The sequence below is a fragment of the Paroedura picta genome, chromosome 4 (assembly GCF_049243985.1).
Source record: "Paroedura picta isolate Pp20150507F chromosome 4, Ppicta_v3.0, whole genome shotgun sequence".
NCBI classification, from domain to species: Eukaryota; Metazoa; Chordata; class Lepidosauria; order Squamata; family Gekkonidae; genus Paroedura; species Paroedura picta.
Window position 1 is genome coordinate 143,516,964 of NC_135372.1, and position 23,474 is coordinate 143,540,437.

Here is a 23,474-nt window from a genome sequence, read left to right on the forward strand (position 1 = left end):
GTTGTTGGCCCTCCAGAGGGACTGGCTGGCCCCTGTGTGAGACAGGAGGCTGGACCAGATGGACCCCTGGTCTGACCCAGCAGAGATCTGATGTTCTGATATGAAAACTTCAGCCTTTATGCCCAGTAGTTAGCTGTCCAGAGGAGCTGGCTGACCATTGTGTGCATAATCTTGGTATCAGCTTGTATTATTTTGATTCACCCAGCAGTCCCAGCCACTGAGGAAAAATCCTTGAAAACAGAATAAAATCTGGAGGTCGTCCTGACTGGACTTCAAAGTAGAGAAAAGGTTTTGAGAAATTTTTGTTAATTAAGAAGAAGAAGAAGAGGTGGGTGAGGCTGAGAGAGCCCTGATATTCCTGCTCGGTCAGGACAGTTTTATCAGTGCCGTGGCCAGCCCAAGGTCACCCAGCTGGCTGCATGTGGGGGAGTGCAGAATCGAACCGGGCTTGCCAGATTAGAAGTCCGCACTCCTAACCACTACACCAAAATGGCTCTTTACCTTGGTGGTCTCCTCACACAGGGGTTCCTAGTTTTCTTGGCTGCCTTGTGAGTTGGGATGCTGGACTAGGTGTGATCCAGCAGGGCTCTTCTTCTGTTGTTCTGCATGCCAAGCAGATTCTCTACCACTGAGCCCAGCCCCTCCCCTGGGAGATTAAATAGAAAGGGAGGTCTCCTGTCCAGGCACACAAAACTGGCTGGCACTGAATTATCCCCAAAATTGTTTTAAAAGAAGAATAGTTGGTTTTTATAGGCTGCTTTTCACTGCCTGAAGGAGTCACAAAGCTGCTTTCAATTGCCTTGCCTTCCTTTCCACACAACAGACACCCTGGGAGGGAAGTGGGGCTGAAAGAGCTCTGACAGAACTGCTCTGTGAGAACAGCTCTAACAGGACTGTGACGAGGCCAAGGTCCCCAGCTGGCTGCCTGCGGAAGAGGAGTGGAGACTCAAACCTGGCTTGCCAGATTAGAAGCTGCTGCTCTTAACCATGACGCAGAATCATAGAATCATACAGTTGGAAGGGACCTCCTGGGTCATCTAGTCCAACCCCCTGCACTATGCAGGACAGTCACAACCCTCTCGCTCATCCACTGTCACCTGCCACCCCCTTGACCCTTCACAGAGTCAGTCTCTCCGTCAGATGGCTCTCCAGCCTCTGCTTAAAAACCTCCATAGATGGAGAACCCTCCACCTCCCGAGGAAGCCTGTTCCACTGAGAAGCCGCTCTGACTGTCAGGAACTTCTTCCGGATGCCTAGATAGAATTTCTTTTGAATTAATTTCATCCCACTGGTTCTGGTCTGTCCCGCCGGGGCAAGAGAGAACACTAAGCTGACTTAGTTGCCCTTTTCTGCACCTTTCTCAATGCTGGAATATCTTCTCCTTTTCTTGAGGTGTGGTGACCAGAACTTTGGGGGCTGCTCCAGGAGTTCCAACAGGGACATCGGGATCCTGGCTAATTCGCGTTCATCCGTCCCCCGCCCCTACGATCCCCAACACAGCATTTTCCCTTTTTTTATGGCAGTCGATTGCAGGGATCTTTGCAAACTGTCAGAACTCAAAAAGTTGTTGTTGTTGGAGAACCACAATCCCCCCCCCCCGCTCTCTCCCCCTCTCCTTCCTCCAGCCCTGGATCTGAAGTGTCTTTCTGGCCGGGGCTTTCCAGTCACTGAAGGGCTGACCCATCCTCCAGATAGCCTGGGTAGCTGCCTTTCCCCTTTCCCCTCCCCTGGGCAGAAAGGGGGGAGAAAGCCCCTCCATGTTCTCGTCCGGGCGGCTGAAAAGGACTGGAGAGGCGGGGTGGGGGGTGGGGGAGAAAGGAGCAGGCCGGTCCAGATGGAAAGTTGGCAAGAAGCAGCAGGCAGAGTGGAAAGTGTGAGACCCAGCGCAGAAAAATGCAAGCCCCAAAGGGAGGAAGTCAGGGGGCAGGGAGACAGAGAGAGAGCAGAAAGGGATATCCAGCCTGCCTTCCTTTCCAGCAGCCTGGCTGCATTGCACCCACTCCGGTCTTGAACATTACGAGAGCACCGTTGAGCATGTACAGAGTGCCTGGTGTTTCCTGGGCTGCTTGGCCTCATGCTAAGGGGCTAGGACCTCTCTCAGTACGCTTGCCAAAAATACAAAACAGGAGACAACAGCGTACTGCGGGGGGACACAAGGGAAAAGCTAAATAAGAACTTGTACATGCAGCTTCCTCCAGAGCTTTCAAAGCACAAACAAAACACAGTGAATCTGCAAAGGGATTGAGAAGCTGTCGGAATGCCCCTGGGAAATCCAAACCCAAAATACCTGTCAATCATGCATTCCGTTGGTGAGGGTTTCCTTGGTGGACCCCAACAAAATCTTGGCTGTCCAAGGGCCTAGCGGCCTCTAGATAATGTTCTCAACCTATTGAGTTTCTTATAGAATCACAGAATCATAGAGTTGGAAGGGGCCACACAGGCCATCTAGTCCAACCCCCTGCTCAACGCAGGATCAGCCCAAAGCACCCTAAAGCATCCCAGAAAAGTGTGCATCCAACCTTTGCTTGAAGACTGCCAGTGAGGGGGAGCTCACCACCTCCTTAGGCAGCCTATTCCACTGCTGAACTACTCTGACTGTGAAAATTTTTTTCCCTGATATCTAGCCTATATCGTTGTTCTTCATAGTTTAATTGCAGAAGGACAAGTCCTCAACATCTTAAAGACGGAGAGGAAAGTCCAGCCTAGGGTGGAGGGAGATCTCTGGAGATTACAACTGATTTCCAGGCAACTCCCAGAGGTGATGGGAATAGCTACTTTGGAACCTGAACTTTAAGCCGAAGACTTTTGAGTTCTTTTCTTCTGAAACTCTGTAGGGTTGCCGGCTCGGGGCTGAAAAGTTCCTGGAGATTTGGGGGCTGAAATGTTTTGGGGAAATGGGGGAACATTGGCAAGGTATTAATTCCGTATGGTCCCCCCAATGGAGCGGCCACTTGCCTTCCACTGTCTTGGAAAGATGCTGGCCAACAGGACCAAGAGGACCTGAGCATCCTGAGAGGTGGTAAGCCTGTGCCTCTGGCCCTGCACACCTCGGGTCTGGGAGAGCCAGCCTGGTGGCACCGTGAAGAGCAGGCCTGGGAGTTGAGCGACAACCTGGCGGGTTGAGAGGGGCGCCAGCATGAGGCCATTCCTCAATGATTTTGTGCACAAGGGGAACAGCTGGCAAAGAACACAGAACAGGAACTGAGGCAGGAGAGGGACCTTGTCGCTGTGGCTGAATTCGCTGGCCTTGCGATCAATGCCCATCTTGCCTGACAGCGGCCCAGGGAAGCGAGAGAGCCAATCGGGCTCTCCGATAAGCAGGCCGGAGCAAAGTAGGCTAGTGCGATGCCCCGAGGGCTGCAGCATAGCAACCCCACAGAGAGTGCTCCGTTCAGGGACGGCCAGCCTGGGCCGAGGCAGCCCAGATTGCTCCCTGCTTTGCAATTCTGTTTTCCCCTGCTTGTGCCCAGCCTTGTGAGGGAGGCCAGCCTCCAGGTGGGCCCGGGGGATCTCCCGGAGTTACTGCTCATCTCCAGACGGCAGAGATCAGTTCCCATGGAGAAAAGGGATGCTGTGGAGGGGGGACTTGGTGGCATAGGGTACCCTACTGAGGTCCCTGCATAATAGTTGGTGGGTGAAAGGCGCGAACCTGGACTACAAATATTTATGCTGAAACAATGTGTTAGGCTTTTAGGTGACACAGACTGTCTGTTTTGCAGCAGGTAAAAACAGGGACTTGACTTTTTCCTCTTGGGATGTTTCTCTTTTTCACATTACGGACTTCTCCATACACACAGAACCCCCAGAATCACAGAGTGGGAAGGGGCCCTGATGGCCATCTAGCCCAACCCCCTGCTCAATGCAGGATCAGCCTCAAGCATCTATGAAATTCCTAAACAGAGAACTTTTCTGGATAAAATAGCAAATAAGTTGGATGTAGACCGGGGGTCCCCAACAGAACCTTGCCTGGTGCCCACTAAGTACATTTAGAAAGTGGGTGGGGCCAGGTGTGGCCAGCAGAGCTTCTAATTAGCTACAGGAGAACCTCCAGATACTGCAGGCTCAATACTCGCGTGTACACAAGAAGATATTTTTAAAACAATACGATCATTTCTAAAAGCATCCCAAGAAACAGAGGTTCTGCCTGAATTGATGGAGAACAGCCATGCAATACATAATTTAACTCCTTGAAATGTCACGGTTGGCTCTGCCTCTATTTTGCAGTCCTGCTTCAGATTCCAAAGGTGCCCCCCCAGTCCAACGAGTTTGGGTCCCGCAATATCGACAATTAGGAGAGTCGTTTTTTATGCCCCGTTTTTCACTACCCAAAAGAGTTTTCAATCACCTTCCCTTCCGCTTCCCACAACAGACAACCTGGGAGGGAGGTGGGGTTGAGAGAGCTCTAACGGCTCCGTGAGGACAGCACTATCAGGACTGTGACTAGCCCCAGGTCACCCCACTGTATGCCTGTGGAGGAGGAGTGGGGAATCCAACCTGACTCGCCAGATTAGAAGCTGCCGCTCTTGACCACACCCTGCTGGCCCTCCAACTTGTGTTTTTACAAACTGCCCCCTTTCCCGCCTGCACTTGGGCACCCTCTGGGTGGTTGGCTCCACCTTCTGCAACAGCCATTTTGTAGCTGGCTCCACCCCCTTTGGCAGCCATTTTTGTGGCCACGCCCACCGCACTGTATCAGAACTCCAAAAGTGCCCACAGGGTCAGGAAGGCTGGGGTGACTTAAAAGAGCACGGTGTGGTTGGAGGGTGTGAAAAATGTGCGTCTCATTGCATGTGTGATACAAAGTTGTTTCCCAAGAAACACAAGAACTTTGTAAGGTGTAGATGGAGCCTCTGAACCCTTGAGCCTGGCCACGAAGGATACCTGCTCCTGTAGAGCTACGGTTGGGGTCAGCAAGGCCTGTGAAGCAGAATTACCTGGTGGATCGTGTCCAAGGGAAACAGAATGACTCAGGCAAAAGTCCACAGCTGGAGAAACTGATGCCTCCCTTGAGTTTTTATCTCTGCTCTCAGCCCCAGATACAAAGAGATGAATCACCAGTTCTTGGGCCTTAAATAGATCGGGGGGGGGGGGGGGAGAGGGCGTTGTTAAAAGGATCCGTTTTAAAAGAGCCCTTCTCTCTCTCTCTCTCTCTCTCTGGTCTTGGGATCTGCCTCCATTCAGGATTCTGAGGTCACAGGAAGGTAAATCACAGAACGCAAAGTGAAAAGCCCTGCCGACAACGTAAGGGATGGTCATTCCAAAACGCACACCTGGGAGACAATATCAAAAGAGAAATGTTTCTCAAGTGGAACCGCGGCTCAGTGGCAGAGCCTTTGCGTGGAATGCACAAGGCCCCAGGTTCAATCCCCAGCATCGCCACTTAAAAGTGACCAGGCAGCAGGTGATGGGAAAGACCTCTGCCTGAGACCCTGGAGAGCTGTGTAGAGGGGTCATGGCTTGGTGGTAGAGCCTCTGCTTGGCAGGCACAAGGTCCCAGGTTTAATCCCTGGCATCTGCAGTCAAAAAGACCAGGCAGGAAGGGATGGGAAAGACCCTGTCTGCCTGAGACCCTGGAGAGTGGCTGCCAGTCTAAGTAGACAAGACTGACTTTGATGGACAAGTGGTCCGTTTCAGAATAAGACAGCTTCTTGAGTATTTAACTTCATTGGGAGGAGCTGTGGCTCCGGGGCAGAGCCTCTGCTTGGCATGCAGAAGGTCCCAGGTTCAATCCCCAGCATCTCCAGTTAAAAGAGTATCTGTCATTAGAGGGTAGGAAAGACCTCTACCTGGAACCCTGGAGAGCAGCTGCCAGTCAGAGCAGACAAGACTGAGTATGAGGCATAAGACCCTCAGAAGAGCCCTGCTGGGTCAGGCCAGGGAGGGTCCCTCCAGTCCAGCCTCCCGTCTCCCCCAGGGGCCAGCCAGTTCCTCTGCAGGGCCAGCCACAGGGCAGAGAGGCCGAGGCCTTCCCCTGAGAAGACCCTCAGGAGAGCCCTGCTGGGTCAGGCCAGGGAGGGTCCCTCCAGTCCAGCCTCCCGTCTCACCCAGGGGCCAGCCAGTTCCTCTGCAGGGCCAGCCACAGGGCAGAGAGGCCGAGGCCTTCCCCTGAGAAGACCCTCAGAAGAGCCCTGCTGGGTCAGGCCAGGGAGGGTCCCTCCAGTCCAGCCTCCCGTCTCACCCAGGGGCCAGCCAGTTCCTCTGCAGGGCCAGCCACAGGGCAGAGAGGCCGAGGCCTTCCCCTGAGAAGACCCTCAGGAGAGCCCTGCTGGGTCAGACCAGGGAGGGCCCATCCTGTCCAGCAGAGAGGCCGAGGCCTTCCCCTGATATTGCCTCCTGGCTCTGGGATTCAGGGGTTTAGTGCCTCTCAGTGTGGAGGTTCCCCACAGTCACCATGGCTAGCAGCCATGGATAGACTTGCCCTCCATGAATCTACCTAATCCTCTCTTTTGAAGCCATCTATGCTTGTGGCCATCGCTCCGTCCTCTGGCAGCCAGCGCCATTGTTTTAATCATGCTTTGTGCAAAGGGGTATTTTCTTTTGTCCGTCCCGAACCTCCCGTCCATCCGCTGCCTGAAAGTGGCGTCTGTCCCTTCCTCCAGAAGTGGCCAGAGATCGCTGAGTAACGGCAGTGGCTGGAGAGAGGAACGACGGCCAGAAACACAGAGCTGGAAACACAGAGGACAACCGGTGACCCAAGAGGGGAGGATTTATTCACAAGGAAAAAACTCATTCCAGCCAATTTTCCAGAGAGCCCTGGCTCCCCTCCAACTGCGTGGAAAGTTTGGTTTCGTTTACGAGGCTGTTTCACTGGAGACTTGTTCGTAGCACACACACACACACACACCCTCCCCCTGGCCAATGGCACCCAGGTGGCTCCGGGCGGAAAGGCCAGATTCACAGAGTCAATAGTAACAACTCTCAAAATGGAGCAGCATGGAGGCTTCCAAAGTTACATGTGGGATGGAGAAGACAGAGGAAGAAGTCCGTTTCTCCCTTGCTCAGAATGCAAGAATTCATGGGTACTCAATTAAATTTGTGATTTTAGAACAGATAAAATCAAGTCCTTCTTCACCCCAAAAGTCATGAACACGTGGAATTCACTGCCGCAGGGTGTGGTGGCCACTACAAGGTTCAAGAGGAGATACCTTCAGAGCAGAGGTCCATGAGTGGAATATTCTGCGTGGGGCAGTGATGTTCTGTCTTCTTAGTACTTGTGGGGGCCACAGTGGGGGGGGGGGGCTTCTGGAGTTGGTGGACCTCCTGATGGCCCCTGGCTTTGGGCCATTGTGTGACCCAGTGTGCTGGATGGGCCACTGGATTGATCCAACATGGCTTCTCTCGTGCTTTTAGGTCAGGGTCTTCTTGATGTTTGGGGGATCGACAGTAGGATGGCTACTGGAGTTCTGGTCCTGCTGGTGGACCTCTTGATTGCCCCTGGGTTTTGGCCAGTGTGACAAAGAGTGGTGGGCTGGAGGGGCCACTGGCATCTCTGATGCCTTCATATGGAGCAGAGGTCCTTGAGTGGCTACTGGCTACAAGGTATAGATGGAGCACTCTGTTTGGGGCAGGAATGCTCTTCTTGGTGCTTGAGGGCCACAGTGGGAGGGCTCCTGGATGACCTCCTGATGGCCCCTGTGGGAGGTTGGTGACGTCATGCGGAGCAGACGGAATATAGCATCTTCGGGGAGGGGGGTAAGTATGACACTAAATATATGGCTTTCAGGAAAGCCTGTAGAACTCTCCCAGGGTCACCCTGAGATCGCCGGCCACTACTAATTGCCAGCAGAAATAAATGGAACAGCAGCTCCCCCTGCGGCTACAGAAAACTTGAACAGTCCTCTTGCTCATCCTCATTACCCTGGCAATGCCTGGCCAGGAATTGCAAACATGAAAGAGCTCACGGAGACTTTGTGGAGTTTTGGGACGATGATCAAGGAGGGGCTAAGCGCTAATTTCGAGATAAAGATGGCCTCAGGGGAGGACTGTGAGGAATAACATGGTCTTGGAAAGAATGTGCACACAGAAACACACACACGCACACACGCAGGGTTAAGTGAAGAGCAGGGCGGGCAAAGCACAGCTCTCCCTGCTTGGGACCAACCCTTGCCGATGACACAGTGGCAGAATCTAGCCCCTGCTAACCCTCCCCAGTTCTCCCCTAAACAAAATAAACGCTTCGAAATGACCTTGTCCATGCCTTGTCGAGCTGTCTTTGGGGATGTTCAAGGAGAAGCATGGGTTAGCACTAGACTTTATTCGCTTGTTTAAAATTATTAATGGAACTTATTCCTGTTCATATCTGTTATGCTTGGGCACAATTGGGGGGTGGGGTGGGGGTGCCTGCAAAGATTTACAACAGGTTCAAGAGCCCCCTTCCCCCATGGTAAAGCACGTCCTTTGTGAGGTTGACCTGGTGAAAATTTCAGCCTGTACACCTGCCAAGGACCAACCTTGAGGTTTGAGGCAGGATCATAACCCTGCATGGAATCAGCCAATGTGCAGTGAGATCCAGACTGCTGGATCCAGTCGGTTTGATCTGAAACTGACCAATAGCACATGCTGGCTGGTAGTTCCTTTGAGTTGCACTGTAGGATCTCCAGGGTTTTGGTGGGATTTCCAGTTTGGTTTTTGCCTCTTCATGCCTTGAGCTGGGGGTCATAATAAAGAGCTGAAATGAACTCCTGCTGGTGGTCTCTGAACCCAGGAATTTAACAGTCCACCCATCCAAGTTCTGTGCTGTGACAAAATCCAGGGGTTTTTTTAGTCATGAATGCAGAGGATATACTCCAGATTCCACAGTGAAAAATTGGGGGGTGTCATGGTATGCAGGGGACACACACGGAATTTGCTCACTCTAAATAGAAAACCCTCAACCCTTACATATAGGTATGTGTGTGTGTGTTGGGGGGGGGGGTTCTTTGCCCAGACTACAGAGGTCAGGTGGGCCCTGGAGATCTCATGGGGTTACCATGCTAGATGACCTGAGAGACGGGTGTTCCTGGAGAAAAGGGATGCTTTGGAGCAGGGGTAGCCAACCTGTGGTCCTCCAGATGTTCATGGACTACAATTCCCATGAGCCCCTGCTGGCAGGGGCTCATGGGAATTGTAGTCCATGAACATCTGGAAGACCACAGGTTGGCTACCCCTGCTTTGGAGGATGGAATCAGTAGTGATATATCTTGCTGAAGTCCCTCTAGGGATGCTGGCGACAAGTGGGACTTGGGAACCCCCCAGAAATACAGTTCATCATCTCCAGGATACATGGAGAAAATGGATAATTTGGAAGGGGGATCCTACGGCATTTCACCCCACTGAGGTGCAGGGATGCCAGCCTCCAGGTGGGGCCTGGGGATCCCCTGGAACTCCAGCTCCTCTCCAGACTGCAGAGATCAGTTCCCCTGGAGGAAAGGGCTGCTTGGGAGGGGGACTCTGTGGCGTTGGACCCCACTGAGGTGCAGGGATGCCAACTTCCAGGTGGGGCCTGGGGATCCCCTGGAATTCCAGCTTTTCTCCAGTCTTCAGAGATCAACTCCCCTCGAGAAATAGGATGCTTTAGAGCAGGGGTAGTCAAACTGCGGCCCTCCAGATGTCCATGGACTACAATTCCCAGGAGCCCCTGCCAGCTTTCGCTGGCAGGCGCTCCTGGGAATTGTAGTCCATGGACATCTGGAGGGCCGCAGTTTGACTACCCCTGCTTTAGAGGGAGGACTCCATGGCCTTGGCTCTTGCTGAACTCCTTTCCCTCCCGCCCTGACCAGCCTCCATTCCCCCCACCCCAAATCTCCATCCGTTTCCCTAGCGGGAGTTGGCAACCGCAGCCCAAGCTCCCCCACCCTCGCGGGCCTCCGTCGCCTAGCAACGGGGCCTCGGGAGCGCATCCCGGGGGGCGGGGCGTCCTTGCGCGTGCGCGCGGCGCACTTCCGGCTCTTAAGGGAACGTGGCCCTGGCGGCCGGAGAGCGGCTTCCGCCGGGCCGGAAGTGCGGACTGCGTCGGGGACTGGCGGCGATGGAGCAGGCCGAGGCGCACAACGGCAGCGGGGCCGGGGAGGCTCCCTCGGCGGGGCCGTCCGGGGCTCGTCCGCCCGCCACGGCGGAGGGCATGGCGCTGGCCTACGGCAGCCTGGTGCTCATGGCGCTCCTGCCCATCTTCTTCGGGGCGCTGCGCTCCGTCTCCTGCGCCAAGGGGAAGGTGAGCGCGCGCGACGCTGCCCGCCGAGTCCGGCGACCGCCGCCCGGAAATCGCTGGGCTCAGCGCGCAGAAGAGGGTTTCCCTTTCGGGTGGGCGAGGGAGAGGCTGCGCGCGGGGCTCCTTGGGCAATGCGCCTTGGCAGCCGGGAGAGCAAGACGGGCAAATCTGCACCCGGAGTGGCTGGAAAGTGCATTGTCCAACACGCCCGGAGTGACTCCTGCATTCTGCACGCGTTAGATAATGCATTTCTGGCGTGGTTTCCCTGAGCAAGAGGGGATGGTGTGCTTGCACACCGCTTTTTTGTGCAAGGAGCCCAGGGTTTGAGCCAGAATGAAAATTTGGTGTGTCTTTAGAGGGGCTCCCCCAGGGGAAACCTGGATGTGGGGAGAGGGGCGTGGCAGAGATGGGGCATGTCTCAGAGACCACCGAGGGCCTCCCAGTCCAGCCCCCACTTTCTCAAAGACTTAAGTCAAGCCCTCCTGACAGGTGTTCCTCCTGAAAACTTCCAGTGAAGGCGACCCCTGTCCTGTCTAAAGACAGCCCTCCCCATCAGAAAATGCTTCCTAGCATTAAGGTGGAACCTGTGATTTAACCCTGCGTCTCTTCTGGCTTCCCCACATCTGCTCTAATTCATGGCCTCTGTTAAGGCGGGCTGGGTATGCTGTGTCCCTTCTGCCCCCGTCATGCTGAATTTTCACCCTTTACTGTCCTCTTATGCTAAGCCAGGAGACCAAGATGCTGTGAGCACACAAATGAGGACGGCAGAAGGTCTCTAGGGTAAGGCTACCCTAGGTATTCCACTGCAAGCACATGGCAGGACGGGCTCAAACACAATATGCCTGGACAGCATTTGGGCCCATTTCCCCCATAAGTTCCTGTTGGAGCGTTAAGGGTAGCCCCCTTTCCACGTTAGGTGTAGGGTGGAGACAGCATCTCTCCCTACCCAGCTGGTCTACAGTTTTCCCCCTTTGTTAGCGGCCTTCCCCACCTGTGTTAAGGTGACGACCGTTCCTGCCACTTCTGTTGTCATCTCATGGCAAGGGCTGTGTTCTCAGGGGCTATGATGACGTCAGGCCTTGATTTTCCTTGCTTTTATGGAAGTTATCCAGTATTTTTCACCACTTCCGTGCTCTTAAATGGGACTCTTCGTCTCCATCCTCAGCCTGGGATTTCTAACAGGTTCTCCCAGATGCCTTCACCCAGGAAGCTCATATGTACCCCTGGGATCGAGGGCCCCTGATTTTCACAGAATCTCAGAATCCTAGAGTTGGAAGGGGCCATACAGGCCATCTAGTCCAACCCCCTGCTCAACGCAGGATCAGCCCAGAGCATCCTAAAACAATTCTATTTTGCTTTTGTTTCCCTTACTGCAGAGGTCCGTTAGTGGCCGTTGTAGCCCCAAGAGCTGCATAGAAGACCCTGTCTGGGGCAGGGATGCTCTGTCTTCTGGGCGCTTGGGGGGGGACGGGACAAAAATAGGAGGGCTTCTGCAGTTCTGGCCCCGCTGGGGGGGGGTGTGTCCTGGTGGCTCCTGAGATTTGGTCACTTTGTGACACAGATTGTTGAACCGGAGACCTGACCCAACATGGCTTCTCTTACATTCTGACCCTGCTGGTGGGCCTCCTGTAAGCACCAGGGCTTTGGCCACTGTGTGACACCGAGCGTTGGACTGATCCAGCACAGCTTCTCCTACTTTCTTATGTCTGGGGCAGGGATGCCCTGTATTCTTGGTGCTTGGGGGAGCCACACTGGGAGGGCTTCTGGAGTTCTGGTCCTGCTGGTGAACCTCCTGCTGGCCCCTGAATTTTGGCCCCTGTATGACAAAGTTTGAGAGGCCATTGGCCTGATCCAGCATGTCGTCTCTTACCTTCTCCCAAATTAAAGGAACAAGCTTAGTGAGGCAGAAGAGGCCCATTGTCCTCCTCCCCCTAACTTGGGAGTTGCCTTTGGGAGGGCCATGGCTGTATTATTTCTGTTTTATTATTTATTGTATTTATTACCCGCCACTCTTGGCATGTGGAAGAACCTCTGCTTGGCATGCAGAAGGTCCCAGGTTCTGTCCCCACCATTTCCAGTTGCAGAATCTGGCAGCAGGTGACAGAATCGTACGGTTGGGAGGGGCTCAAGAAAGATGACGGGGAAAGACCTCTGCCGGAGACCCTGGAGAGCTGCTGCCGGCCTGAGCAGACCGTCCTGCCTTTGACGGGTCTAATTCAGCATAAGGAAGTTTGGTGTGCTCCACCGTGATGTCTTTGGCATGCCTTTGGGAGGTTTCCCTGGGGGCGAATGAGAACAGAACGAGGCCACTGGCTGGCTGGCTGACGTGTTCCCCGCTAAGAGGCCGAGGCAGGAAGCAAAGCCCTCCTCTGGGGGTTTGAAGGCTGGGGCCACCTGGAGGTTTGCAGGCCCAGTTTCGTAAGCCGGTGGCTTTTCGTAACGCCGTGCTAGAGGAGATCTTCCGCCGGGTGTCTGCCGTCGTTACCTGTGGAGCCGCTGGCGGCAGGCCCAAAGAACGGCACGGAAGACCGGCCAGTGGTGAGAGCCCGAGGAGATCAGCGGCATGATTTGCATCACGGTTTCAGCCCTGGCCCTTCCAGTCTGGATTCCATGCCTTGACCCCCTCCCTCTTTCCTCTTCGTGGTTCTCTGGAGGGGATTTCCCCCCCTCTTCCCCACAGATGTGCTGTCTGGCCTCACGTCTGGCTGGACCGTATAGCAGGGGCTTGGTTGTCAGAGATGCTTCTTGCTCTCCTGCTGGCATCTTCTGTCCTCCTTTTTTGGAGGCTTTTGCTTCGGCGGGTTTAGTACGAGGGACTCAAAGATGCAGCTGCAGGGAGGCTAATCTGTCTAGCCCAGGGGTAGTCAAACTGCGGCCCTCCAGATGTCCATGGACCACAATTCCCAGGAGCCCCTGCCAGCATTCGCTGGCAGGGGCTTCTGGGAATTGTAGTCCATGGACATCTGGAGGGCCGCAGTTTGACTACCCCTGGGCTAGCCAGTGCATCCTCAGTTCCAGCTGCTTCACTGCAAAGGGAGCATCCCAGTGGACTGTGCCTCTGCTAGGCGGACTTTCATGCTTTTACCATTGTTGTTGTTGTTATTATATGATTTATTCCCTGCCACTCCCAAAACTGGCTCGTGGTGGGTCACGAGTCCATCTTAAAACCCCATTAAAAACAGGACATCTATCAATAAACAAGAAAACCACAGAGTGCGAAGCCTGACCTGACTCTCGTACAAATATCTAGTCATGTGGGCTAGGATCATCAAGATAATATAAAAAGGAGAGGAGGGAGGAGGGATTTTCTGGCTTTTTAGAGCCCTGGAGTCTCTTTGCATCCTGGTCTCCCCCTGGCTTGAGAACATGAGCTAACTTCAGGCCAATTTTCCCCCTAGAATGCCTCGGACATGCCGGAGACAATCACCAGCCGGGACGCTGCTCGCTTTCCGATCGTCGCCAGCTGCACCCTCCTAGGCCTCTATCTCTTCTTCAAAGTGAGTATCTATCTCTTCTTCAAAGAAGACCCAGGAGTGGCCGTTTTGCAGAGCGTTGGCAGAGTTTAAATACTCAAAAGAGATATAGAGCACCGAGCTGCTGAAAAAATAAATAGCTTTATTGAGAATTGAAATGACTTTGTGAAGAGAGAGGGGAGAGAGAGTTCTAACAGTCTGACTAACTGTTGTTCGTTCGTTCGTTCTGTTCATTCTGGAGGCAAGCAGGGAGGAAGTGGGCTCAAAGGGGCAGGAAGTCTCACATTGAGCCAATCAGGACACAGCAGGAAATTAATTGAAAAACATCAGGAATTTCCTAATTTATGCTAAATAAACATCTCCTCCGCTGCCCCCTGCAGGATATTCTTCGCATGCTGTTGAATCAGGCACAGTATGGATCCTGCATGTTCCAACACTGAGGAGGGCCTTTGGCAGACCCTTCCCCCCTCCAGGGGGGAGGTTGTAGCTGACTGGTCTAAAGTTGACATAGAGGTTTAGTGCTCGCAGGGGCTCATGGGAATTGTAGTCCATGGACATCATTTGGCTTCCCCTTAGGTAGGAAAAACCATTTACACCAATACAGGATGGGGGAGACTTGTCTTGGCAGTAGCATGTGCAAAAAGGATCTAGGAGTCTTAGTAGACCACACATTGAACATGAGTCAGCAGTGTGACTCGGTGGCTAAAAAGGCAAATGGGATTTTGGGCTGTTTCAAACAGGGAGGGTATTTTATTCTGCTGCCTTCATGTTGTTGTAGGGTTTTTTATGAAATCCTAGCCATGAGTGTCAATAAGGTACAATCTATAGGTGGAACAGTCTGTATGGCACAGTGGTGCCCTGTCTTTTTGGTGCCTGGAGGGGCCACAGTGGGAGGGCTTCCGGAGTTTTAAAAAGGTAAAGGTATCCCCTGTGCAAGCACCGGGTCATGACTGACCCTTGGGGTGACGCCCTCCAGCGTTTTCATGGCAGACTCAATACGGGGTGGTTTGCCAGTGCCTTCCCCAGTCATTACCGTTTACCCTCCAGCAAAAGCAAGCTGGGTACTCATTCTACCGACCTCGGAAGGATGGAAGGCTGAGTCAACCTTGAGCCGGCTGCTGGGATTGAACTCCCAGCCTCATGGTCAGAGCTTTCAGACGACATGTCTGCTGCCTTACCACCCTGCGCCACAAGAGGCTCTTCTGGAGTTCTAGTCCTCGTAACTTCGGAGATCTGATGAAATTGAGCAAAGTCAAGGAGTTGCTATGCTACCTGGAAGACGTGGATCTAATTCTGTTGCACGAAAAAAATGGACGATTCCAAATTAGTGACAAGAGAGAAACAGAATCTATCCAGTGGCTTAATAAAGCTCACAGCCTTGACTCTCCATGATACAGGAGCGTTTGCCTAATTATACTCAAATATTAACAAGGACGGACTCACTGCCACTGACGAAAGATTGAAAACGGAAAACAAATCTAGAGACCGTTCTGGCAGAGTTGAAGCCTGAATAAATAACATAAGAGACTCTTTATCTTTTCAAGCTTTATTAAGCCACTGGATAGATTCTGTTTCTCTCGTGGATCTAATTCTGGCAGAAGCTGAATTCATCTTGGATATTTTTAAAGCCTAGATGTAGCTTCTTCAGCTCTTGCAGAGCAGGAAACGACCACTTGCATGGGCCGTCTAGCCCTGATATTGATGGTCGAATGAACACTCCCCGGTATTGCTAAATTAGCAGATGGTGTGTGCTGAGCTTTTAAAAAATTTGCCAGTTGCCCTGAACCGGCAGCTGCAACCCTGCACTCACAACGCTCTTCCTGAAAGGATGTTTGTTGTTTCACCACATTTGCATCCCAGATTCTTAGATAAGCTCAGCCCAGGTGGCTGAACGCAGGAGCACTCAGGGCTTGGGCCTCTTGCAAGGGGAAGCTGCAGAAATGCACAGGGGAATGTCAAGAAAGATTCATGCAGCCAAGGAGCAGTGTCCTTTTTTTTTTCTTCCAAGCAAGAAGGCATTTATTTTAATTGCAGTTGTCCAACAGGTAAATCCAACACCAACGCAAAACTGACACCTGCCGTTAAAGAAAGTAAACAGAAAAGGGCAACCTGGATTGCCGGGGGGTGGAGAGAGAAGAACTGTGGCTAATGTTGAACACTGTACCATTCAGAGGCAGAGAGTCTGGGCTCAGCTACCCTGGCACGTATTCCTGCAGTGGCACGCAAGAATTGGTTGGTGGGCACACAAGGCCTGTCGAGAGCCCTGGGGCCCAAGGTGAAATGCTGCCACTCAGATAGCTTCTTGCACCCTCATTGCTGCACCTGTCCACCCCCCATATTGTTTTGGGTGAGAACAGCACCTTACTCACATGTAGACATGAGGTCTGGGGTCAGTAGGGCTGAAAATGAAGAAGACAAAGAAGAAGAATTGGTTCTTACCCCCAACTTTACCCGAAGGAGTCTCCAAGCAGCTTCCAATGGCCTTATTTATTTTATATATATATATATATACACATATACACATACATACACACACACACACACACACACACATACACACACTGCCCTCCCATATGGCCTAGGGAGGTTTACATGGGGAACATTGTGGGATACACAGAACGCCATACATTATTAACAGTAACAACAATATCTTAATAAGAATCCTAACAGTAAATATAACAGGTTACCATAATGAATTCATTGAACAATTTCAATATAACGACTTTAACAAAGCCCCCAGGGAGCTCAGAAACCTTCAGATTATGGAGGGTATTCTTTTGAAGGGGCCCACCGGATGTTTCTAGGGAGGATTAACCTCATTCTCGAATGCCTGGTGGAGGAGCTCCCTTTTGCAGGCCCTTCCTTTCCTCTCCCCACAACAGGCACCCTGGGAGGGAGGTGGGGCTGGCAGAGCCCTGATAGAACTGCTCTGTGAGAACAGTTCTAAAACGACTGGGATGAGCCCAGGGTCCCCCAGCTGGCTGCACGTGGAGGAGCAGGGAATTAAACGGATCGCCAGATTAGAAGCCACCGCACTTAGAATCATAGAATCATAGAGTTGGAAGGGGCCATGCAGGCCATAGAATCATAGAATCATAGAGTTGAAAGGGGCCACGCAGGCCATCTAGTCCAACCCCCTGCTCAACACAGGATCAGCCCTAAGCATCCTTAACCACTACACCAAGCTGGCTCCAGTGTTCATGCCAGTGCTGTTGGAATCCCATAATATTTCTGCAGTGACCTCCTTTGGCAGCTCTAACGGGCTCCAAGCTACTTTCTAGAAGCTGCAGGGCGAGAGATTCAGGAGAGGAGCCCCAAGGGATTCCTGCTTCACACGACTCATTGTTAAACAGTGGAGCTTGTTGCTTGGGGTAGAGAAGGCAGAGAAAGAGGGACTTTTCTCCCTTTCACACAATGCGAGAATTTATGGGCGCTCCATGAAATCAATAAGCAGGAGGCTTAGAACGGATCAAAGGAAGCCCTTCCTCGCCCAGAGAGTCATTCACAGGTGAAATTCTCTGCTGCAGGAAGCGGTGGTGGCTACAAGCACTGAAGAAACATCTGGAGCAGAGGTCCCTGAGTGGCTCTTAGCTGCAAGGAATAGATGGAACAGTCTGTCTGGGGCAGGGTTGCTCTGTGTTCATAGTGCTTGTGGGGCCACAGTGGGAGGAATTCTGGAGTTCTGGCCCCTCTGGTGGACCTCCTGGTGGCCCCTGGGTTTGGGCCACTGTGTCAGTGTTGGACTGGAGGGGCCACTAGCCCGATCCAACATGGCTTCTCTTACGTTCTTATGTCTGGGGTAGTGATGCTCTGTCTTCTTGGTGCTTGGGAGGCACCAGTGGGAGGGCTCCTGGAGTTCTGGCCCTGCTGGTGGATCTCTTGATAGCCCCTGGGTTTTGGCCACTCTGTAGCACCGAGTGTTGGACTGGCTGGGCCTCTGGCCTGACCCAAAAGGGTTTCTCTTATAGGCTTGTGAGCAGAGGTCCACACACTCTCTCTGGGGCAGGGATGCTCTGTAGGTCTGATCTAACCAATGAAGCTGCCTTCTAGCGAATCAGACCCTCCGTCCATCACGGTCGGTATTGTCTACTCAGGCTGGCAGCAGCTCTCCAGGGCAGGGGTAGTCAAACTGCGGCCCTCCAGATGTCCATGGACTACAATTCCCAGGAGCCCCCTGCCAGCATTCGCTGGCAGGGGGCTCCTGGGAATTGTAGTCCATGGACATCTGGAGGGCCGCAGTTTGACTACCCCTGCTCCAGGGTCTCGGGCACTGAAGGGTCTTTTACATCACCTCCCGCAGTCCTTCGTAACTGCAGATGCCGGGGATTGAACTTGGGACCTTGAGCAAGTCGAGCCGCTGTCCTTCCCCTGAGCCGCAGCCAGCTGTTCTCCGTCAGCTAAGCTGGGATTTGAACCCCCGTTTTGCACTGAGCTGGGTTCTGTGTGGTCCCCCATCAGGCCAGTGGAGAGAACGAACCCTGCTGCGTTTCTTGCCGGAGCTCTGGAGCAGAGTCCGGCTCCCCAGGGGCTCCTTCTCTTCCTTCTCGGGAGAGAGAGAGAGAAGCTCTCTGAACAGATGACTCGGCTGGGGAGCGCCAGAAGCCGTGGCTGCTAAGTGAGCTGGCAGCCAGGGCTATGTCTGTCCTGCGTAGTTATGAATTTGGATCTTTAACCCACCCTGCTTTTTCTTACCTTCCAGATATTCTCCCAAGAATACATCAACCTTCTTCTCTCCATGTACTTCTTTGTCCTCGGCATCTTGGCCCTTTCTCACACTATCAGGTAAGAGGGGGCATCCGAGTGCTCCACCCGTTTTCCTGGCCACAATTTTTGCAGAAAAGCTGACCAGCCAAAGACCATTGTAAGTGCAGATTTGGTAGTCATCCCACTCTGTGATTGGTCCCATCTCTCTCTTATGACCCTCAGGGGCCTCACTCTTCTCTGCATGTGTGTACACATCCTTCCCGCCCCCCCCCCTTCCCAGGCAGGGAGGATCTCTGGTTGTAGGGGTGAGCTTGATGGATTCTATTGTTTAAAACGTTTATTTATTTAGCCGCCTTTTCACCTGGCAGTGCTCTTGTTCGACAGTATATTCTGCAATAGGGACAAGATAATGCCCTTGTCTAGATCTACGGAGAGGTCTCATTTGGAAGCCTTTGTGTACCCCTGGTTGCCCTATCTCAAAAAGGGTACAGGATTGTCCTGCTGGGAAAACTGCAGAAAGGAGGGAACTGAAATAATTGATGAAGATTATTAGTTATTAAATTTCTAGGCCACCTTTCTAGGCTCAAGCCGGTATACGTACAGTGAATGGTCAATAACAGCAATTAAAACAACAGAAAAACATTGCCGACAACCAGCAATTTAAAAAACCTATTAACGGGTTAGCAGCATCTAATTAACAGCGTTAATTGTTGTTCCAGAAACTGGTCACTGCTGGTAGGACTTTCTCAGGGGGCAGTGTTATCCAGGAGGCTTGGAGTATGTCCTTCCTTATACGGGAAACCTACAGAGTTTGGGGGCTTTTGTTTTTAGGACACAAATGAGAAAGGGGTCATCGGAGAAGTGTGTACATTTATGCCAGGGGTAACACCTGCTTGATGCCTCCCTTGTTACATGCTGGTGCTTGGTTGCCCTGAGCCTCATGGGAGAAGGGTGTTTAGCCACTCCCAAGATAAATTTTATGCTTGCTTGTTGGTGGCCCTTATCTTCAGAGGCCTGGGTTGTGACTTCCACCCACCGGACTGCAAGTGCCAGGTGGCCCGAGTATTTCGGGTAGCTGAATTAATGATTAACTGGGAGCCGGCATTTAAGAGTACAAGATGCCTAGTTTTGGTTAGGCACAGGGTCTCGGATGCTGGCAACCTCCCTGGTTTGTGTGCACACTCGAGGTCCAGCTGAAGGGAGCTTAGGCTGCGTTTTCTCCAAGTCTGATGCTCTATTAACAGTCTCCTTGCTAGCAAACCTGGATCTTGTGCATCGTTTCCTTGGGATGTCTTTAGACCTGGAACACGTGGGTGGAAAAAGCAGATGGGGAGGGCTTCGTCCCTTCCCCCAGAGCCATGCGAGAGGCTTTTGGAAAGAAATCAGCTTGCATTTCATGGTTTACAGCAGGGGTAGTCAACCTGTGGTCCTCCAGATGTCTGTGGACTACAATTCCCATGAGCCCTTGCTAGCATTTGTTGGCAGAGTCCTCCCTCCCCGAAACATCTGTTAAAGACATCTGTTGTCTTTAAATGGGGTTTTAATGGGAATTTTAGGATGCTGTAACCTGCCTCGAGCCGTAAGGGAGTGGTGGGAAAGAAATATAATAATAATAATAATAATAATAATAACAACAACAATAATAATAAATACATAATCCCCCTCCCCCTATTGACCATTGAACAGGCTTGTAGGTCCCCATTCAAGAGAGTGAAGGAGGCAGTTTGGTGGGATTAATTCGATTTCAAATCAAATATAATCAGTATTTTAGGATTTTAATTCTCTCGCTGTTACTGTTGAACCTTTGTTGCTGCCCACCCTGAGCATTCAGGGAAGGACGGGATCATTCATTCATTCATTCATTCATTCATTCATTCATTCATTCATTCATTCATTCATTCATTCATTCATTCATTCATTCATAGATTTATAGGACCGCCTCTCTCGGCCCAGCCGTCCGTGTACGGCAGTTTCAAACTAGTGTAAATTAAAACCAGAGTCAGTTGACCCATCTAAAACAACATCGGCGTCTCTTGCTTCTGGGCCTCTGAAGAGGAGGGAGGAGTCCACAGAAGGACACCATTCTGTTCTTCCATCCCTCTTTCGCAGCTTGCGTCTGTGTGGGTGCACACCACAGTCAGGGGTGGACGCTTATTGGCCCAGGACAGGGGGGTGGGGGACAACGTCCTGCAGGGCTTCTCTGCCCCCTCCCCGGGGGCACCTTTGGGAGTAACCTCTGCTCCTTTCCCTTCAGCCCCATGATGAACAGGTTCTTCCCCGTCAACTTCCCCAACAAACAGTACCAGCTGCTCTTCACTCAGGGCGCAGGAGAAACCAGAGAAGGTAAGTCTCGGCCTGTCCCCCTGGCCTGGCGTCTTTGCCTCCTCTCCTCCCCTTCCCCCTCCAGCATGCCTTCCTTCCACCCTCCTTTGCCCGGAGGGCCTGGGCTGAGGGAGGAAATGGTTTGTGGGTTCCCTGGAGGCAAAACGCCGGCCTTGAGGAGCCTCTGGTCGCATCCAGCGGGGATTTCCCACGTTTTAATCACTTGCTGTGTAAAGTAGTAGTAGGAAGCTGGGGTCCGGGGCACCCTAACGACCAACAGACTAATTCTGGGGATAATGTTTGTGGGGATGCACGCTTCACACGTTGCCCTGGACGAAAGCTCTTACCGGATGGATGGATTGATTGTTATGGCCTCGCAGCGGTTCACAATGCTTAAAAACATTAAAATACAATAAAACCCATAAAACCATCCATTACAAAAAACAGGCGGCAGGCGATCCTGGATGCTTGAGGCTGATCTTGCACTGAACAGGGGGTGGGACTAGGTGGCCTCTATGGCCCCTTCCAACTCTAGGATTCTAGGAGTCTAGTTCAGCAGGGGAAGGGGCTGCCTCAGGAGGTGGGGAGCTCCCCCTCACTGGTCATCTTCAAGCAGCAGCTGGACAGATCCTTCTCCTGGATGCTGGAGGCTGATCCTGCACTGAACAGGGGGTGGGACTAGGTGGCCTCTATGGCCCCTTCCAACTCTAGGATTCTAGGAGTCTAGTTCAGCAGGGGAAGGGGCTGCCTCAGGAGGTGGGGAGCTCCCCCTCACTGGTCATCTTCAAGCAGCAGCTGGACAGATCCTTCTCCTGGATGCTGGAGGCTGATCCTGCACTGAGCAGGGGGTGGACTAGATGGCCTACATGGCCCCTTCCAACTCTAGGATTCTAGGAGTCTAGTTCAGCAGTGGAAGGGGCTGCCTCAGGAGGTGGGGAGCTCCCCCTCACTGGCGGTCTTCAAGCAGCGGCTGGGCAGATCCTTCTCCTGGATGCTGGAGGCTGATTCTGCACTGAACAGGGGGTGGGACTAGGTGGCCTCTATGGCCCCTTCCAACTCTAGGATTCTAGGAGTCTAGTTCAGCAGGGGAAGGGGCTGCCTAAGGAGGTGGGGAGCTCCCCCTCACTGGCCGTCTTCAAGCAGCGACTGGACAGATCCTTCTCCTGGATGCTTGAGGCTGATCCTGCACTGAGCAGGGGGTGGGACTAGATGACCTGCATGGCCCCTTCCCATTCTAGGAGTCTAGTTCAGCAGTGGAAGGGGCTGCCTCAGGAGGTGGGGAGCTCCCCCTCACTGGCGGTCTTCAAGCAGCAGCTGGACAGATCCTTCTCCTGGATGCTTGAGGCTGATCTTGCACTGAACAGGGGGTGGGACTAGGTGGCCTCTATGGCCCCTTCCAACTCTAGGATTCTAGGAGTCTAGTTCAGCAGGGGAAGGGGCTGCCTCAGGAGGTGGGGAGCTCCCCCTCACTGGTCATCTTCAAGCAGCAGCTGGACAGATCCTTCTCCTGGATGCTGGAGGCTGATCCTGCACTGAGCAGGGGGTGGGACTAGGTGGCCTCTATGGCCCCTTCCAACTCTAGGATTCTAGGAGTCTAGTTCAGCAGGGGAAGGGGCTGCCTCAGGAGGTGGGGACCTCTCCCTCACTGGCCGTCTTCAAGCAGCAGCTGGACAGATCCTTCTCCTGGATGCTGGAGGCTGATCCTGCACTGAGCAGGGGGTGGACTAGATGGCCTGCATGGCCCCTTCCAACTCTAGGATTCTAGGAGTCTAGTTCAGCAGTGGAAGGGGCTGCCTCAGGAGGTGGGGAGCTCCCCCTCACTGGCGGTCTTCAAGCAGCGGCTGGGCAGATCCTTCTCCTGGATGCTGGAGGCTGATTCTGCACTGAACAGGGGGTGGGACTAGGTGGCCTCTATGGCCCCTTCCAACTCTAGGATTCTAGGAGTCTAGTTCAGCAGTGGAAGGGGCTGCCTAAGGACGTGGGGAGCTCCCCCTCACTGGCCGTCTTCAAGCAGCGACTGGACAGATCCTTCTCCTGGATGCTGGAGGCTGATCCTGCACTGAGCAGGGGGTGGGACTAGATGACCTGCATGGCCCCTTCCCATTCTAGGAGTCTAGTTCAGCAGTGGAAGGGGCTACCTAGGGAGGTGGGGAGCTCCCCCTCACTGGCCATCTTCAAGCAGCGGCTGGACAGATCCTTCTCCTGGATGCTTGAGGCTGACCCTGCACTGGGCAGGGGGTGGGACTAGATGGCCTTCATGGCCTCTTCCCACTCTGGGATTCTAGGAGTCCAGTTCAGCAGGGGAAGGGGCTGCCTAAGGAGGTGGGGAGTTCCCCCTTACTGGCCATCTTCAAGCAGCGGCTGGACAGATCCTTCTCCTGGATGCTTGAGGCTGACCCTGCACTGAGCAGGGGGTGGGACTGGATGGCCTTCATGGCCTCTTCCCACTCTGGGATTCTAGGAGTCCAGTTCAGCAGGGGAAGGGGCTGCCTAAGGAGGTGGGGAGCTCCCCCTCACTGGCCGTCTTCAAGCAGCGACTGGACAGATCCTTCTCCTGGATGCTTGAGGCTGATCCTGCACTGAGCAGGGGGTGGGACTAGATGACCTGCATGGCCCCTTCCCACTCTAGGATTCTAGGAGTCTAGTTCAGCAGTGGAAGGGGCTGCCTGAGGAGGTGGGGAGCTCCCCCTCACTGGCCGTCTTCAAGCAGCGGCTGGACAGATCCTTCTCCTGGATGCTGGAGGCTGATCCTGCACTGAGCAGGGGGTGGGACTAGAGGGCATCTAGGG

General features: G+C 53.2%; 1 protein-coding gene across 2 annotated transcripts in view; it reads left to right on the forward strand.

Annotated features, from left to right (window-relative positions):
* Positions 1–9,923: 9,923 nt before the first annotated feature.
* Positions 9,924–23,474, forward strand: part of HM13 (histocompatibility minor 13) — a 32,726-nt gene continuing 19,175 nt past the window's right edge. The window contains exons 1-4 of one of the 2 annotated variants that reach the window (XM_077336038.1): positions 9,924–10,189; positions 13,585–13,683; positions 18,359–18,441; positions 20,618–20,706. In XM_077336038.1, coding sequence (XP_077192153.1) covers positions 10,007–10,189; positions 13,585–13,683; positions 18,359–18,441; positions 20,618–20,706 — 454 coding nt within the window. In that variant the 5' untranslated portion in view covers positions 9,924–10,006. The remainder of the gene's footprint in view (positions 10,190–13,584; positions 13,684–18,358; positions 18,442–20,617; positions 20,707–23,474) is intronic. The other variant, XM_077336039.1, reaches the window with a different exon arrangement.